Here is a 19841-nt window from a genome sequence, read left to right as displayed (position 1 = left end):
AATCCCTACTGTGCCTCACCCATCCACCAGTTGTACACACAGAAGTTACATGTTACTCTATATCCTGCCCTCCCCTCAGGATGGACCCATCTCACCTTCTCCTTTGCATGTGCCATCAAGTGTCTGAGCAACTAATTGAACTCTGATCACCTGAGCCATAGCCGAGTTCTATCCATGTCACCAATACAAGCAGGTGCCCATACAATATAATGTTAAAATAATGTGTTCCAAAAAATGAATGTTTACCCTGGATTCCAGGGCTTTAAACATACTTTATTTTGACTAGTAAAATGTTTTTCTCCTAAAATAGTATGTATAAATTGAAGGCCTCGTTCAGACCCTGAGGTTAAACTGCCAGAAGAGAATACTGAAGCACACGTTAAAAGCCAGGTAACCTTTCACCTTCAGTAAAGACACTTTTTGGGAACTATATATTTTTTACCACTGCAGGGCAGCCTGATGGCTTCCATACTTCTGTACTTTTGTACTTGCACCCAGTTGGAAGATTAGCTACGCAAGATCCGTACAAATCATTTGTTCCTACTTAACGTAGCCCTGTTGGCTTATTAGTTCCTTTGTGGCAAACGTTTGGTGGTAGGGAGTAGGCCAGCTTTTTGTTCCTGCAAAATGGCTATCCCCGCCTCCCGTACTGTAGCCCCACCCCCTTGCAGCAGCACTCTGAGCTCCGCAGGATGCGGCCTGCTGTAGGCAGCATACATCTGTTTTCTAACTCGGTTATGTATACTTGCAGTATAGCAGTGCATGAACTGCTCCACAGGTACACAACCCAGTGCTCCCCTCAGATGTCACCCTCTTGGTAAGCCAGACTCGACTTCCTCCCTCCAGGGTGTGTTAGTTGACAGTATCCAGTCATTTTCATCCTTTCCAGCAGCTTTGTCGAGCACCTGAGCTACTGATCACACTTGTTACCTCAGCCTTAGTCAAGGTTTTATCCCTCTATGCTATTGCATCTGGCTAGGAACTGTAGATTTATTAATGCTGTGTTCTGGTGATTATGGAAACCCATTACAAAGGCAAACAATTTTCATTTAATATATTTAATTTATAATAGTGGAGGGCCTTATTAAAGAAGCTGCAGGCAGGTCTGAGATGGAAGACATCTGTTTGGTTTCCTTAGCTCTGACTGTAATTCTGGCCATAGGAGGTTGATTTGTTTATCAAAATGGTGTTTTATGCTACTCATTTTGATTGCTTACAGTTCTTTGATAGTTTTTAATCACTTGTTTAGGCAGTCTGGATGCTGAGACAGCATTCATCATTCATTCTTCAGTTAACTGCTTAATTCAATTCAGTTCAGTTTGCGGGGGTTGGGTGATCCAGAATGTATTCCCAACATTCCCCAAATGCAAGACAGAGGAACAAATCATGAACAGTGTGTTGAGTGCATACAGAAACACACACACACACACACACACACACACACACACACACACACACACACTCTCACACACACACACGCACACGCACACGCACCTACCAACTGGCAGTTTGGAGGAGGGCTAATTCACCTTCTGCACATCTATGGGACATGGGAGAAAACTGGACCACCCGCTGAAAGTTCACACAAATAAACACTGGACATTCCAGAGTTGGCACACAAGGCGCACCAACCAAGAACCAAGCTGAACCAAGGGCTACGAGTCAGCAGTGCTAAACATTACTAGTAGTTTATAACGTTTTAGTTTATTAGAATTATTTGCCTCTACAAGAGCAGTTTTAGTTCTGCATATATATAGGATAGCACCTTCATTGTGGGATGGAAGATTCTGAGTGAAAGAAGGAAAACGGGCCGCTTAGCCTGTAGGTTAGGTAATACACATGCATCAGGTTATTTTTTCACAGCTTCCTGGGTTTAATTTCTATAATTTCCTCATGAGTATTTAATTAGCCTGAATGAGTTATGGTGTCGGTCTACAGGTTCTGAAAACCAACACTTTAACATGCCCTTACTGAAACAAGGAGTGCGTGAAATAAAATGAGTGCTGTTCCTTCCTTGGAAGAGCTTGAAGTAGGAAGTATTACCAAGATATGTTTGTATAGCTCTTAATTTTGTATATGACTCCAAGAAATGAGACTGAATCATCATTTTTATGGATGAGCACGTATTTGGAAGTGAAATCTTAAGGGAACGTAACTGTTGATACTTTGTGAGTGTGAGAGGAAAAGAATGCTTTGTGTGATACTTTGTCTGCTTCATGATTAATTTGGTACTTTCATTAACACTACCGAGTATCTTAAGTGTGCCATGCACATTTAGGTTTAACAAATGTGTGTTTCAATTATCTGAAACTCACTTAAGAAAATAGAACATTTTAAAGAATAAAAAGTAAATGCAAGTTAAAACAAAACTGTTTTAAAAACATAATGCGTTTTTAACCTCGCTGTTTTAATGTAAGACTTTGTTTTGTTGTTACCCACATTTGTAGGAGAATTTATCAAGGCTCTGTACGAGTCTGATGAGAATTGTGAGGTGGACCCCAGTAAATGCTCCACAAACGAGCTGTCCGAACACCAGAGTAACCTAAAGATGTGCTGTGAGCTCGCTTTCTGTAAAATCATCAATTCCTACTGGTAAGTGGAAGGGAGCAAGCTTGACTTTGCTTTATCCATGATATAACAATTTGTTTTCCTTTTTTTCTTTTATGTTTTTTTTTTTTTTAGGGGGGGACTATTCTACCCAGGCCTCCCTGCAAATGGCTTTGCCTAGTTAGACATAACTTGATTAACAAACATAACAAACATATAAACTTAACAAACATATAAAAACATAACAAACGAACATGGGATTACAATGTTCAACACCGGAAGTATACCCCTCACTGGTGAGATCAGATCATAAACTAATCTCGCTGGAGGTCCTCATCCCGCCCCCACCTGAAATAAAAAAGACCACAGTGAAAAACTTCTCAAAAGCCGACTTCACACTTCTAAAAACTAGTGTGGTCTCCTTTAAGGCCCCTGAGCCAGTGGTAAACATTACTCAAACCGCTGAATCACTTACAGATGCCTTCTACCAGCACCTACAGGACTGCATGGATCAGGCAATCCCAAACAAAACTAAGACTCTTTGTACCAAAGGCAAGCGTCCAGTCTGGTGGACCCCAGCCATAAACAAGCTCTACAACAAAAGGAGGAAGCTACTACAAGATAGAGCAAAATCCTTGAAAGGTAAGACACCTTTGATCATTATAAGTAAAAACTAAGAGCTCTCATAAAATCATCCAAGGCAAATTTTGAGAGAAAAATCGCCAAGGACTCAAAAGACAATCATAAGGCCTTCTTTAGCTATGTTAGAAACCTAGGAGGAAACTCCCAGATATGCTCAGAATTAGTTCAAAATTATGTGAAGATTACTGAACCTACACACATTGCCAACATACTGGCTGACAGGTTCAGTGCAAACTCGCTCCCCCAAAAGGAGAGATATCTATACCAGAGGATTGTAGCCCCCCAAACATCTCCAACGCCCAGGTGAGAACTGCTCTCTCCAAAGCAAAAAACACAGCATCCATGGGACCGGATGGTGTCCCCGGCTGTGTGCTCCACGAACTCAATGAGGAATTAAACCCGCAGTTAGGACAGCTGTTTAATCTTAGCCTCACCTCAGGATACGTACCCAAGGAGTGGCGCACGGCAACTGTGGTCCCACTTCACAAGGGCGGTGCCTCCACCGACCCTGGAAATTACCGTCCCATTAGCTTGACAAGCCCTATCTGCAAAGCCATGGAGAGGATCATAATGGAACTCATAAATAAAGACATAGGGAACTTGCAGACTTTGGATCCAACCCAGTTTGGCTTTGTCAAAGGCAGATCATGCCTTTTAAACTTGGTTGACTTTTTCGAGACCGTCACCAAGGCCATTGATGAGGGAAAGGCAGTTCATACAGCCTACCTTGACCTGGCAAAGGCCTTCGACACAATACCCCATTCAGGTATCATCGAAAAACTCATCAGCTTGAATGTAAACCCATACATCACAAGATGGGTTGCAAACTGGCTAAGTGACAGAACCCACAGGGTCAGAGTTGCTGGAGCCATGTCAGACTCAAAGCCTGTCACAAGTGGTGTCCCACAGGGCTCAGTCCTGGGTCCACTCTTGTTCGGCATCTACTTTTCTGAAGTACAAGCAAACACAGGAGGGTTATGGCTGACAAAGTTTGCAGATGACTGCAAACTGGACGCCATAGTCGAAAACACATATCTGACACAGATATCCTTCAGAAGGGCCTCACAGAAACGGATAACTGGTGCCAGAGCCATGGCCTAAAGTTAAATGCCAAGAAATGCATAGTCATACCCTTCGGGAAAAACAAGGTTATCCCTAGCTACCATATAGGTGGCAATCCACTGAGCACAGAAGAAGTCATCAGGGATCTGGGGACCCAGGTTGACAGTAGCCTTTCGTTTGACACTCATGTTGCTAAAGTAGTTAGGAAAACCTTCTACATTGCCCACCTGATCATGAAGGGATTCACATCTAGATCAAGGGAGGTCATCGTCCCCCTGTACTCATCACTCATTAGATCTATGATTGAGTACAATGCCCCATTCGGAATGTATCTGACCCGACACCTGCAGCAGCTGGAAAGGCCCCAAAAGTTCCTCACCAAAAGGATAAAGGGTCTCAAAAATATGTCTTATGCTGCCCGACTGAAAGAACTCCAGCTCTATTCAGTCTCATACCGCTTGCTCAGAGGTGACCTGTGCCTGACCTATAAGGCCATGTCAAACCCTGATTTGATGAATATGCTTCACCTCAAAAAATCTAGATCCCTCAGAACCACAAGGGCGGAGACTTAAACCTTGACACGGTTATTAATAGAACGTGCTGGTGGGACAGATTCATCACCCAGAGACTCCCTATGCTGTGGAACAAAATCCCGGTACATGTGAGGCAGAGCACCTCGCTGGCCTTGTTCAAGAGGAATCTTGACCAATGGATGGGGGATCGCAGATATACCCCAGGGATTACTTCAGTGTCACTGCTTGACAGAGGCACAGCAAAATAATAGGCATAGTTTTATTCAAACTAAAGGGGTGGCGAAAGCCAAATAACTATGGGCTAGGCTTATAAATGCCCTTGGGCAGATAGCCTAGTATGAACCTATGAACCTATGAACCTATGAACCTAAATCGATTTTGCAGAAACATTGCAAAGAAGTAATCAGGGCCTAAGTGTACTGTATTTAATTCTTAATATTTGGTGCAGACCACCTTTAACAGTGAGCATTCAAATACTGACATTCGTGACTCTTTAGCTGGAAATATGTTTACATTAAAGATACTTTCACCAGGAATGTCCTTTTGGGAAATGCATGAAACCCAGCAGGTTATTCTATTGATCCTGTATGAGGCCACAAGTGTTTGGTGTTTAATTTTTGTACCCAACTCAAGGACATTTGTCAGTCTTATCCCTTCCATCTGATTATGCAAAGATTTTATACAACCTTTTGTGCCTTAACTTGTCAGTGTTCTGTTTGTTGTATGGCCAGGATTCACAGTCCACACAGATGTTCCTGTCATTTTTCTACCCCTCCCCCCCCCCGACTCACTTACTGTGTATTTGTCCTGACCATCTTGCTGTAAATTTTGCCTTTTCCAGAACTGAGTCCACTAAAAATTAGCACCTTATCAGTTCCTTATTCTTTAACCACAACTTCTTCCCGGTCACCATTTTAAATACAGCCACATAATGCAACAATGAAGGTTAGGACCATCAAATCTGCTGCAGTAGAACAAGAGAGCTGAGTTGTATCGATACAGTATGAAAGCAAAATAGCATCTGAAAGCAAAGCTGGGGGATAAGACACTTCGCACCCACCCAACCCTTACTTAAAATATAACAACTCCATGGTCACACAACCATGAAGAAAGGGCAAATATCAGAAAAGCACCAAAACTGTTTCTTTTCTCTCTCATTTGCAGTGTGCTGCAGGCAGTAATATCATAGGATTGCACCTGCTTTTCAAATAACACAGTAGAAAATAAAACTCCCTGCTCCCTCACATCAGTTCCTTTAAAACTAAGGTGTATCACTAATGACCACGCTGACCACATGCTTAGCAAATGAAAATTCTGCAGAACTCATAGTGGTAACAAAAGTACTCAGTGTTACTGCCATGTTGGTGCATATGTATCCCAGAGACTATCCCATGTATGGAACAGGTTCCCCGTCCATTTGAAGCAGAGTTCCTCCCTAACTCAATTCAAGTGCATCTTGGACAACTGGATTGGGAACAGGAAATTCATCTCCTCTGAGTTTACAGCACAATAGCACGAAAATTACAGAACCAACTGATATTGCCAACATCCTGGTAGATAGGTTCAGTGCTAACTTTACCACCCTCTCATCCCCTAAAGGCCGCATATCTATAAAGGAAGAATGCAGAGTCCGTGTAATCACAACTACGCAGGTAAAAGCTGCACGCTCTAAAACCAAAAACACAGCATATATGGGGACCGGACAACATCCCAGGCTGCATTTTACACGAACTTCAGAACGAACTGGCTCCCCACCTAAGCAACATGTTCAGTCATAGTCTCACGTCAGGCTTTGTGCCCACTGAATGGCGCACAGCAACAGTTATCCCACTCCACAAAGGGGGGGCCACCACTGGTCCTGGGAACTATCGTTCTATTAGCCTGACGAGCCTGGTCTGTCATCATGGAACTCATAAACAAAGACATTGGTAACCTCCAAATTCTAGACCCCACCCAGTTTGGGTTTGTGAAAGGCAGATCATGCCTTCTGAACCTGATCAACTTCTTTGAGGCAGTCACCAAAACCATAGATGAGGGTAAGGTGGTTCACACAGCCTATCTTGACCTCGCCAAGGCTTTCGACACCATCCCCCATTATGGAATTATAGCTAAACTCACTAAACTAGGTATAAATCCCTACGTCACAAGATGGGTTGCCAACTGGCTCACTAACAGAACCCACACTGTAAAAGTTGCAGACTCCAAATCTGACTTCAAACCAGTGACAAGTGGAGTACCACAGGGTTCAGTCCTGGGACCTCTGCTGTTTGGTATCTACTTCTCTGAAGGACAGGCTAACACAGAAGGCCTCTGGCTAATGAAGTTCACAGATGACTGCAAACTAGGAGCCATAGTCGAGTCCCCAAATGATGTGGACATCTACAGAAGGGCCTCACTGAGACAGATGCCTGGTGTCAGAGGCATGGCCTCAAGCTCAGTGCCAAAAAGTGCATTGTCATCCCCTTTGGTAAAAACTCTGTACCCATGAACTACCACATAAACAGGAGTTTACTTCATGCCGAATGTGTGATAAGAGACCTTGGGACCCAGGTGGACAGTAGTCTCTCCTTTGATAATCACATCGCCACAGTAGTCAGTAAATCCTTCTATGTGGCACACCTCACCACAAAAGGGTTCTCATCCAGGAAAAAAGTGGTCATTGTTCCCCTCTACTCGGCACTCATTAGACCCATTATAGAGTACAACGCCCCTTTTGGAATGTACCTCACAAGACATCTGCAGCAGTTGGAAAGGCCTCAAAAAACTCCAGCTTTACTCTGTAGCATATCACCTACTCTGAGAAGATCTCTGCCTAACATATAAAGCTATGTTAAACCCAGAGCTGTTGGAATGCTACACCTAAAGAAATCCCAATCCCTCCCAGCTACACACTCTAGGGACCTAAACCTTGTCACCACAATAAACAGGACATGCTGGAGGTATAGCTTCCTGTCCTAGAGACTTCCTATACTCTGGAACAAGCTAACCATCTATGTCAAGCAAAGTTCGTCATTAGCACTCTTCAAGAAAAATCTTGATGAGTGGATGAGAAATAGGAAATACACCCTGGGGATCACTTCTGTGGCTCTGCTCAACAGGGGCACAGGAAATTAACGTTCTTGGGTGGTGTATGCCAGGGAACCTTGTTGGCTAGGCTTACGTAGGCCCTTGGACCTGTAGCCTAGTACCTACCTATGAACCTATGGTTTGTCACCTGTGTGTCTAGTGGACACAAGCAACCTGTAAATGTTTCATCTCCCAACCTCCTGCTTACACTTATCAAGGGTATCAGAACTTGTCAGAGATTTGGGATGCATGTTTAGGCTTAAAAATGTCCTTGTGGTCGTTAGCCTACTAAACACCCATGAACCTATAGTCAGGGTTACTGCTGTTTGATGCATATGGTCAATGTTACTACCATTTGAAACATTTATTTATTTATTTGTCTTTTGTTAACTGGGTTAGTCCAACTGGGCTGGTGGCCCATTTTCAGTGGAGACCAGAGGAAAAAAGCTCCACCCACAAAGAAAGTAATAAGACAGTTACATTCAGTAACAAGAACATGCATACATTCATGCCATAATGGAGAATTGGGAAATACATACGTAGCACGATGAGTACATAACTACATATATTGATACAGTAATCTAAATTAACAAATGATAAAGTTTAGCATAAAGAACAGTTTAAAAATGAGGTTTAACAACAGGGCATCAGAAGGAAGTCAAATTAGTGGGGGAGAATGTGTTAGGTAGGGTGGTGACAGGTGCAGGAGGGAGTGTTTGCAAGGTGTTTTTTCAATTCTCTTTTGAAATGGATCAAAGATTGGATGGTGCGTAGATTAGCTGGGGGTTTGTTCCAGGTTTGAGCTAAGGCAAATTATTTATACAGTAATCTTCCTATTGTTTTGTTAGGTTTGAATGTGTCAAGTAGCTTGTGGTCCACACTACGGAGAGACCGAGAAGTTTTATATAGTGATAGGAGGGTGAACAAGAGGGACAGTCTACAAGGTTGTAAAGAGGGGAATGTGTCATCTGTTGTTGTGAAAGCTGGAGTAGTTGAGGGAATTCAAGCCACTATAGTTGTTTAAGGGCAAGGGAGTGATGGCATTTGTATGGGTAGTTACATGCAAATCTGGCTATCCGGTTGTAGGTTTGTTCAAGTTTGGTTAAAAGATGTGATTGTAGATGATTAAATATATGGGAAGTGTAGAGTGAACACAGAAGAAAGCAGGCTTGAGCAAGTGAGGTCCTAGAGGTGATGGATAAGAATTTTTTAATTTCTGTACAGCAGATCAAGTTTTGGATTTTTTTAATGGATTTTTGGTCAAATTTCAGTTGGTCATCAAGTGTGATTCCTAGAAGTTTAATAAAGGAGTCAGCATGAATGATGGTGTTGTCTAGGGAAGAGAGACTGAAGGAGGTTTTAGGGTTGGACATAGATTTTGGAAGGAAAAGAAGAAACTTAATTTTCTTTGGGTTTAAGGATGAGTTGGTTGTTGATTAGCCAGTGTTCAGTGGTGTTAAAAGAGGTCTGGGTGAGGGAGTGAAGTTCAGTAGGGCTGTCAGAGAGGGTAATTAGAGTAAAGTCATCAGGGTGCTGGGTCAGTGAAGAGGAGCAGCAGGTAAAGTGAAAGATTGTTGGTAAAAATATTAGAGGAGGGTGCCTAGAATGGATCTTTGGGGGACACCGGTTTGGATAGGTAAGAACGGTGAGTAGGAGGACTGCCATCTAACAGATTGCAGTCTGTTGCTAAGGTAGATAGAGAAAGTACAGTTGTGTACACTTACCATAAATGTAGATGTTCGAGTGTATCACTGTTGCAGTCATCACATTTGAGTTATCTGCCTGCAGGTAGCCCTCAGTCGGCCCGAATATCAGAGACTTAGTATTTCTGCGTCGGATGCTGTCGCTTCTTCCATGACGTCAAGTCATCAGGGGTATAAAAACAGGCAGCCAACGCCATTACATCAGTTTTTCTTGCCCCAAATGTCAGGAGCCCCCAAATAGGGAGCTAGTATATGGTGGGGAAAAGCACCACCAGTAAAAAGTAAATACCAATACCAGTAGGAATAGCCATAGAGAGGAGAGATAAAGAGATAGAGAAAACCAGGGGGCTGGAGGGAGTGAAACCAAGACTACAACAGTGAATACACTCGAACATCTACATTTATGGTAAGTGTACACAACTGTACTATGTTCTTCATGTTTCACTGTTGCAGTCATCTCACTTGGATTGATTCCCAAAGTTGAGGAAGGGTGGAGGCAGTCAAGAAGAGTTAGGCCTGGCTAGTAGGCCTTGCAAGGCTGCTGTAGCAAATCCTGCCCTGGATTTGGAAAATATAGGCAGGTGGTAATGCTTGGTGAAGGTGTGTATAGAACTCCAGGTAGCAGCTTCCAGTATGTCCCTGGTAGGGACTCCCCTGAGAAATGCTGTAGAGGTAGATGTGGCCCTAGTGGAATGTGTTCTTACCCCCTGAGGGGTTGGTTTTCCATGGTGCTTGTCGCAGAAATGGATGTAGTGTGCTATCCATTTGGAAATAGTTTGCTTTGAAATGGCCTTGCCCTCTGCCCCTGTTGCAAAGCTGACTAGTAACTGGTTAGATTTTCTAAAGGGCATAGTCCTATCAAGGTAGAATCTGAGCTGTCTGTGCACGTCCAAGAAGTGTAGGATCCTTTCTCCTTTATTTTGAGGATTAGGGAAGAAGGTTGGCAAATGGATAGATTGATTGAGAGTCACACTGGACACCACTTTAGGCATAAAGGAAGGGTTAGTCCTGAGGGAAACCCTGTCAGCATGGAAAATAATGAAAGGTTCCACAGCCATCAGTGCTTGTAACTCAGACACTCTTCTAGCTGAAGTGATGGCTAGAAGCAAGGCTGTTTTCTAAGAGAGGAATTTTAACTCTGCTGAAGCAGTCGGTTCAAAAGGGGGAAGAGTGAGCTTTTCTAGTAGAAAGTTAAGGTCCCAAGCAGGGGTAGGTGCTCTCCTTGGTGGCCTTAAGTTGTTTGCCCCTCTCAAGATCTGTTTGATGAGAGGATGAGAGAATAGAGGTGGCTCAGTATTGTAATGAGCCAAAATGGAAAAGGCATGGATCTTACTGGAGAAGGATAGGCCTCTGTGGAGTAGATGTTCTTCGTGTTTCACTGTTGCAGTCATCACATTTGGGTTATCTGCTTGCAGTAGCCCTCAGTTGGCCTGATTATCAAAGTCTTGGGTCCTGCATCGGTTGCTGTCTCTTCTTTCATGACGTCAGGTAGTCAGGGGTATAAAGCATGCAGCCGATGCCATTACATCAGTCTTTCTTGACGTTCAGTGCCCGAAGCAGAAGCAGTTCGCAAATGCCGGTCAGCCAACTCCTGAAATTTTTGTTTTCGAGTTTCAGATATGAAGTCTCCAACCAAGCTAAGTACCCCGTTGGGGATCCTTTTTCTTGCTCTAAACCGATGTCAGTAAAAGTTAACAATTGTATTTCTTCTGGAAAGCAAATACCTCATAAAGATTTTCATTCGTACTGCATTCCTTGCTTAGGCCCAGACCACGACGTACCTTGCTGTCGGTTTTGTGCCTTATTCAAATCGTGTACTATTCGTCGTCAGTTCATTTACGCATCCAAATATTTTGGTACTCGGTTCAATTATCCAGAAATGGCTTCGGTAAGCTTCCAGACTACCGACCTTCTGAAAAAACGCAAAGATAAAGACAGAGACAGACTGCATAGGTCGAAAGCTACCAACGATGCTTCTCCTAAGCTGGTTGCCAGTACTCAGTGAGGCACTTTCGCAGCCCCTGATGCCTGCTACTTCAGATTCGCAGGCCTCTACTGAGACCCATTCGGAGTCTGGAATGCCGCAAGATGCTTCTTCGACTGTGGAACCTGCGGATGTCTCTACCTTGGATGGGTCCGGAGCCACTGTGCAGGCACTGGCTTCTGAGGGTGTATTCAGGCCTACTGACTTGCGTATTAAACCAACGCCATCTTCTTCTTCAAGGCCTAAAACTTGATCCATGCCTAGAAATCCAATGCCCAGACCACATGGTCAGGCCCCTATGCCTAAAAATCAAATGATAAGAATGGCTGAAAACCTTATTACTCTAATCAGGGGAAGCCACCCTTCCCCCTCTAAGAGACCTAGGACTGATTTTCCTTCTGATTCTTCTGTTCAGGATTCTGAAATTTCTGTTTTCTCTGATGACCAGGATTTGCCCTTATCTACCTATGAGGATTCTGATGCAGAGCACTGCATTCCCTCTGCTTACCCTCCAGAGGATTTCTCTTTTGGTGAAACTTTGCGTACTCTTAGGGAGCATTTCCGCTGGGAAAGCCAGGATTACTCTGACTCCAAGAAGAGGCTTAGGGAATTGTTACTCCTGCCTCAACACAGGCCTTTAGCTATCCCTCCTGTACTGGACATTGTAGATGATGCCTTCTTGAAATCTAGCCTGGCCCCTGACATTTTACCTCCTGCTCCCAGAAAACCTGATAGGTATTACAGGGTTCCTGACTCTCACAAGTTCCTCTTTAAAATACTACTGCAGATCCTGAGACCATTTCACAGCGACCCAAGGGCATTAAGGCTACTACTGCCAAAAATCCTACCCCCTCTGATAGAGATTCCAGGGCGCTGGATAGATGGGGTAAGAAGGTATACACTTCTGCAACTTTGGCCATTAGGGCCTTAAACTGCCAGTTTCATGTGTTAAATTATCAGCAGCATATTATTGGATTGCTTAAACAGAAAACTATGTTGATTCCTGACTGAGCTGAAAATAAAGAATTGCAGGATTTAATGCATTCTGCTGAACAAGTTGGAAAACATACTTTGCAATGTGGTTTTGATTCATAGGTTCATAGGTTGATACTAGGCTATCTGCCCTAGGGCATTTACAAGCCTAGTCAGAGTGTGTTTGGCTTTTGCCACCCTTCTTAGATTAGTTGACTGTGCCTCTGTATAGTAGGTCACAGAAGATAGCCCATTTAAGGTTAGTTTACCGTGCCTCTGTCTAGCAGTGACACAGAAGAGATCCCAGGGGTAAATTTACGATCTCCCATCCAAACTTCAAGATTCTTCTTGAAGAGGGTCATTGAGGGGCTCTGTCTGACATGGATTGGGATTTTGTTCCAGAGTGAGGGGAGCCTCTGGGATATGAATCTGTCCCTCCAGCATGTTCTATTTATTTCTGTGCTGAGGTTTAAGTCACTGGAGCGTGTAGTTCTGATGGATTTGGATTTCTTGAGGTGGAGCATGTCCATTAATTCTGGGTTGGACATGGCTTTATACTTCAGGCACAGATCGCCTCTGAGTAGGCGGTAAGCAACTGAGTAGAGCTGGAGTTTCTTTAGCCTAACTGCGTAGGGCATCTGTTTGAGTCCCTTGATCCTCTTGGTGAGGTACTTTTGGGGTCTTTCTAGTTGTAGCAGGTGTCGGGTAAGGTACATCCCGAATGGGGCATTGTATTCAATTATGGGCCTGATGAGTGATGAGTAGAGGGGCACAATGACCTCTCTTGATCTAGATGTGAACCCCTTCATGATAAGGTGGGCTATATAGAATGTCTTTCTAACCACTTTGGCAATGTGATTGTCAAAGGAGAGATTGCAATCTACTTGGGTCCCCAAATCCCTAATTACTTCTTCCGTACTTAATGGATTACCACATATGTGGTAATTTGTGGGCACTTTGTTTTTCCCAAAGGGGATGACTATGCACTTTTTGGCATTTAGCTTTAGGCCATGGCTCTGGCACCAGTTATCCATCTCTGTGAGACCTTTTTGGAGGATGCTTGTGTCAGCCGGTGAGTTGATTATGGCCCCCAGTTTGCAGTCATCTGCAAACTTTGTCAGCCATAGTCCTCCTGTGTTAGCCTGTACCTCAGAGAAATATATACCAAACAAGAGAGGTCCCAAGACTGAGCCTTGTGGGACGCCACTTGTAACTGGTTTAGAGTCTGACATGGCACCTGCAATTCTGACCATGTGGGTTCTATCCCTAAGCCAGTTTGCAGCCCATCTTGTGTGTGACATAGGGGTTGATATTTAAGCTGGTGAGCTTATTTATGATGCCCGAGTGGGGTATTGTGTCGAAGGCTTTTGCAAGGTCAAGGTAGGCTGTGTGGACTACCTTCCCTTTGTCTATGGCCTTGGTGACTGTTTCAAAGAAATTGACCAGGTTCAAGAGGCAAGATCTGCCCTTAACAAAGCCGAATTGGGTAGGATCCAGTGTTTGGAGGTTCCCAATGTCTTTGTTTATGAGTTCCATGATGATACGCTCCATAGCTTTTCAGACCAGGCTAGTTAGGCTTATAGGGCGATAGTTTTCGGGGTCCGTTGTGGCACCACCTTTATGGAGTGGGACCACTGTTGCTGTACGCCATTTTCTGGGTACATATCCTGTTGCAAGGCTGAGACTGAACAGTGATTTTAGTGAGGGTTCAGTTCTTCTTGGAGCTCATGTAAAACGCAGCCCGGGACACCGTCCAGTCCCATTGATGCTGTGTTTTTTTGCTTTGGAGAGGGCAGCTCTCACCTGTGCATCTGTGATGTCAGGGAGGCTACACTCTGTTGGGATAGTCATTTGCTCATTTGGGGGGGGAGTTTGCACTGAACCTGTCTGCCAGGATGTTGGCAATGTCTGTGGGTTCAGTGTATTTTTTGTCATTTTGCACTAACTCAGAGCATATCTGGGAGTTTCCACCCAGGTTTCTGACATAACTAAAGAAAGCCTTGTGATTATCTTTAGCGTCTTGTGCAATTTTTCTTTCGAAGCTAGCCTTAGATGATTTTATGAGGGATTGTAGTTTCTTGCTAGTACTGATCAGAGTTGCCTTCCCTTTCAGGGATTTTGCTCTATCATGTAGTAGCTTCCTCCTTCTGTTGTACAGCTTATTTATGGCTGGGGTCCACCAGACAGGTCTCCTGCCTTTGGAGGAGTGTGTCTTGGTTTTATTTGGGATAGCACGATCCATGCATTCCTGTAGGTATCCATAGAATGCATTTGTAAAGATTCTGTGGTTTGGGCCGTATTTTCCACTGGCCCTGGGGCTTTGAAGGATTCCACCTCGGTTTTGAGAAGTGGGAAGTTTGCTTTTGAGAAGTTTTTGACCGTGGTTTCCTTTGCTGGGAGTGGGGACGGGATATGGATGTCCATAATGATTAATTTATGGTCAGATCTTACCAATGAGGGGTATACCTCTGGTATGGAACATAGAGTCCCCATGTTGGTGATGATCAGGTCCAATATGTTTTCCCCTCTTGTGGGAGTGGTGACCAGTTGTTCCATAGCATTTGAGTTTATAAATTCTAGGAACCGTTGGGCTAGGGTGTTGGGGCTTAAGTAGTGCTCCCAGTCTATGTTTGGGTAGTTAAAGTCACCCAATATAATGGTGTTTGGAGAGACCTTCATATTCTCCAGTGTCTTCAGGAAAGCCGAGTGGGGTTCCTGAGTTTGGGAGGGTGGTCTGTAGCAGGCTACAAACTGTAAGGCAGTTTTGCCTACTGTTAGTTGCACATGGATGGTCTCAGATGCTTCGTGCAGTGCCACTAGCCTGGAGGTATGGGTATCTTTGATGAATATGGATACTCCCCCTCCTCTTATGGTTCGGTCCGAGTTTTGGGGCTGAAAAGAATGGTACGAGGTATAACCTGGTAGTGCTGGGGTGCTCTCGGGAGCCTTGAACCAGGTTTCTGTTACTGCACAGATATCGATATTCTCCATACTGAGGAAAGCCTCGAGTGCATGCATTTTGAGGTTTAGACTTCTGGCGTTGAGCAGCATTACCCTTAGTTTCTTTTTCCTTGTGTTGTCTAAGGAGGTGGGTTTGTCTTTTGAGCCTTGCCTAAAAAAAGGCACTATGGGGGTGGCAAGAGCCTTGGCCAGTATTCGAAAACCCAGGGGTGACAGGTGCAAGCCGTCCCTAGCGAAGCAACGTGGCTTGTCAAGCATGTCATCCCAGGCTGACAGACACTGGATCCCCTTTGAGTGACACCAATACTTTAGCCAATTGTTGAAATTGATCATTTTGTCTTTAGGGCTGCAGGGCTGCTGTCACTGGGTCTGTACTTAGAAGGCATGCTTGGCTTAAGGAGCAATCTTTGCCAGGTCATGTTAAAGCTAAATTACTGGATGCTCCCTTAAACCAAGACCATTTGTTTGGCAACAAAGCAGAAGTACTTAAGAAGATGGAGGAAAAAGCGAAATCTATGCAAACTGTTAAAGATTTCCTGCAAGTACAGCCTCCCAGATTTAGTAAACATTGGCCCTCTAAGAATTGGTCCTTTCCTGCCTCCTTCAGGCCTTCTCAGTCCAAACCCAGAACCAGCAGAACATCCAGGCTTCAGCCCCAAGGTACTCACAGGCCTAAGCAGTGGGGGGTTCCCACTCCCAAATCAGGGAGTAGTAAGACTCCCCCCTATGGTAAACTGTCTCAATGACTTAACTTTAAACCTTCCAAGCCCTGCTCAACTGACTGCTCCTTTAGGGGGAAAGATTGCCCTGCTTGCAAAAAACTGGGAACTCATTACCCAAGAAAAATGAGTTTTAAATATAGTTTCCCAAGGATACGGATTTCACTCCTTACCAACCTCAAACAGTTGGCCAGACCTACCCCCAAATCAGTGGGCAGAGGCTCAAAAGCAAGTCCTTTCTCTTTTAAGCATCAGGGCTATTCAATCTGTCCCAGAAGAAGAATGGGGGCAAGGTTTCTACTCAAGACTTTCCAGAAAAGACAATTCCTGGCATCCTATCCTGGACCTATCTATCCTAAACACATTTTTGATAATCCCAAAATTCAAGATGCTAACTTTTCATCAGCTGCGTCCCATGCTAGACAAAGATGCCTGGTTGGCAACAATGGATTTAAAGGAAGCCTATCTGCACATCCCAATAAGGGAATCTTGCAGAAGATACCTATGCTTCAGAGCAGGCTACTGCCCTTTGGCTTATCTACTGCACCCAGGGTATTCACAAAGTGCCTAGCTCCAGTCATTGCATTTTTCAGGCAAAGAAATATTCAAATATACCCCTACCTGGACGATTGTCTAATTCAGGCAGAAAGCCAGGACATACTATTAAATCATCTGGCATTTGTAAAGAAATTGCTAACTTGTCTGGGGTATACCATAAATGAAAAGAAATCACATCTTGTACCCTGCCAACAAATTGTATTCCTAGGAGCAAGCTTGAATACAACTTCCCAGATGGCCTACCTCACGCCAGAGAAACAAGTTCATTTGACAGCCTACTTCAAACTACTGGCCACAAAGACCTAGCTGTCTGCAAGGAAAATACTGCAAGCCCTTGGGGTTCATGGCCTCTTGCATTCTACTAATTCCATATGCAAGACTGCATATGAGGAAACTACAATGGTATCTAAAAAGACTATGGTGGCAACATTCTCAGGATCTAGAGTCAATGATTCCTTTCATACCTTGTCTACAGATAGAGTTCCTTTGGTGGGCAGAGGCCTGCCACCAAAACAAGGGACTGCCATTCACTCTACCCCCTGCCACCCAAACCCTAACAACAGATGCATCAGACTATGCATGGGGGGGCTCACTTGGCAGGGCAGTGCATTCAGGGCAAATGGAACCCAAGTTAAATGCACCTGCATATCAATCAAAAAGAAACGTTAGTTGTACAGAATGCTCTGACAGCCTTCAAGGACCACATTCTTCCAGGACAATTATTTGTAAAGACAGACAAACACCACTGTTATGTGGTATATAAACAAGCAGGGGGGAACCCACTCGTATCCTCTCTGCAGACTAGCCGTGGCTCTGTGGAACACGGCCTTGAACTACCAAGTGCACCTACAGGCTTAATTCCTGCCAGGAAAGCTAAATACACTGGCAGATGACCTAAGCAGAAATCTCATGGAACCACATGAGTGGAAACTGGAACCAAAGATATTCAACATGTTGAGAAACAAATGGGGGAGCCCAGAGATAGACATGTTTGCCTCCCCCCAGAACTACCAATTGGACAAATTCTGCACAAGGACTCCCCCCACAAACAAGCTTGGAAAGTGGATGCCCTGTCCTTCACCTGGAAAAACCTATCAGTTTATGCCTTTCCCCCTCTGCCTCTCCTCTCCAAGGTACTAATAAAGATCAAACAGGACAAACCAAGGACGATACTGATTTCACCAGACTGGCCACGCCAACATTGGTATCCCCTCTTGTGCAGTGTGTCACTGCTGGCACCATGGCACCTGCCTCAGACCCCTGCCCATCTGTCCCAGCAGGAGGGCCAGATTCTGCACCCACAGCTTCAAACCCTGAACCTGGCAGCCTGGCTAATTACCTGATCTCCCTGTTACCATCCCTCAGTAAGCAAGTGATGGATGTCATTCTGGAGGCAAGGAGTCCTAGTACTAGAAAATCCTATGCTGAGAAATGGAAAAGATTCTGTTCCTGGAGCCAAACTCAGGGGATGGGCACAGCAGTGCCCAATCTACCTCAGATTCTTCAATACTTAACTGAGATGCTTAACAAGGGCCTTTCCTTTTCCTCCGTCAAAATTCACGCCTCAACCATTTCAGCTCATTACAGTACAGAACCACCCCTCTTCTCTCATCCACTGCTGAAGCTATTCCTCAGAGGGGCCAAAAACTTAAGACCACCCAGGAGAGCCCCTACTCCAGCCTGGGACCTTAACATTGTATTGGAAAAGCTCACTCTACCTCCCTTTGAGCCAGCTGCAAATGCAGAGTTGAAATTCCTTTCTTGGAAAACACCCTTCCTTCTAGCCATCACTTCAGCAAGAAGGGTGTCTGAATTACAGGCCCTCATGGCAGTGGAGCTTTTCATCATCTTTCATGCAGACAGGGTGTCTCTCAGGACCAATCCTTTCTTCATGCCCAAGGTGGTATCCAGTGTGGCCCTTAATCAGTCCATTCATTTGCCAACCTTCTTTTCTAATCCACAGAACAAACGGGAATGAATACTGCACTCCTTGGATGTGCACAGACAACTTAGATTTTACTTGGACAGGACTAAACCTCTAAGGAAATCTGAATAGTTGCTGGTTGCATTTGCTGCATGAGCAGAGGGAAAGGTTATTTCAAAGCAAACCATTTCTAAGTGGGTAGGCCATTGCATTCATTTCTGCTATAAGCACCATGGAAAACCTACCCCACAGAGGATAAGACCACATTCAACCAGGGCTGCATCTACCTCTACAGTCTTTCTCAGAGGTGTCCCTACCAGGGACATCCTAGAAGCTACTACCTGGAGTTCTGTACATACCTTCACCAAGCATTACCACTTGCCAATTTTTTTCTAAATCCAGAGCTGGCTTTGCTACTGCAGTCTTGCAGGGCCTTATAACTGGTCCTAATGCTATCTAATTACCTCCTCCCATCCTTAGCTTTGGGAATCTACCTAAATGTGATGACTGCAACAGTGAAACATGAAGAACATAGCACAGTTGTGTACACTTACCATAAATGTAGATGTTCGAGTGCATTCACTGTTGCAGTCCTGGTTACCCTCCCTCCAGAATTCCATTGACTATACCTCTATTCTTGTTTACTATGCTTAAAGCTTTTTGGTGTATTTGCTTTTTTGTTGGAGATGTAACCTTATATATAATTGCTTCCCATTATGGGGGCACCTGACATCTGGGGCAAGAAAAACTGATGTAATGGCATCGGCTGCATGCTTTATACCCCTGACTACCTGACGTCATGGAAGATGAGACAGCAACCGACACAGGGCCCAAGACTTTGATAATCAGGCCGACTGAGGGCTACTGCAAGCAGATAACCCAAATGTGATGACAGCAACAGTGAATACACTTGAACATCTACATTTATGGTAAGTGTACACAACTGTACTTTCTGCTAGATAATCCAGGATTAGAGGTAAGGATGGCAGTGCTGTGTCCTTTCCTTTAGACTGAGTCCAAGAACAATACCTTTTCCACTTTTCAGCATAGGATTTCCTAGTACTGGGCCTTCTGGCTTCAAGGATGATGTCCAGCACCTGTTTGCATAGGGTTGCTGGTGGAGTGTTCAAGGAATAAGCCAGGCTGTAAGATTTAGGATTTGCAATTGTG

The 19841-nt window shown here is 44.4% G+C and overlaps 1 protein-coding gene across 3 annotated transcripts in view; it reads left to right on the top strand.

Moving 5' to 3' along the window:
- Positions 1-19841, top strand: part of RASAL2 (RAS protein activator like 2) — a 1712944-nt gene that overhangs the window by 1509393 nt on the left and 183710 nt on the right. For all 3 annotated transcript variants that reach the window (XM_044085261.1, XM_044085259.1, XM_044085262.1), the window contains exon 10: positions 2448-2592. In XM_044085261.1, coding sequence (XP_043941196.1) covers positions 2448-2592 — 145 coding nt within the window. The remainder of the gene's footprint in view (positions 1-2447; positions 2593-19841) is intronic.

The sequence above is a fragment of the Protopterus annectens genome, chromosome 10.part0, assembly GCF_019279795.1.
Source record: "Protopterus annectens isolate FY-2018-M chromosome 10.part0, PAN1.0, whole genome shotgun sequence".
In the NCBI taxonomy this organism is placed as follows: domain Eukaryota; kingdom Metazoa; phylum Chordata; order Ceratodontiformes; family Protopteridae; genus Protopterus; species Protopterus annectens.
Note: the sequence above shows the minus strand (reverse complement) of the source record. Positions and strands in the feature narration are given on the sequence as shown.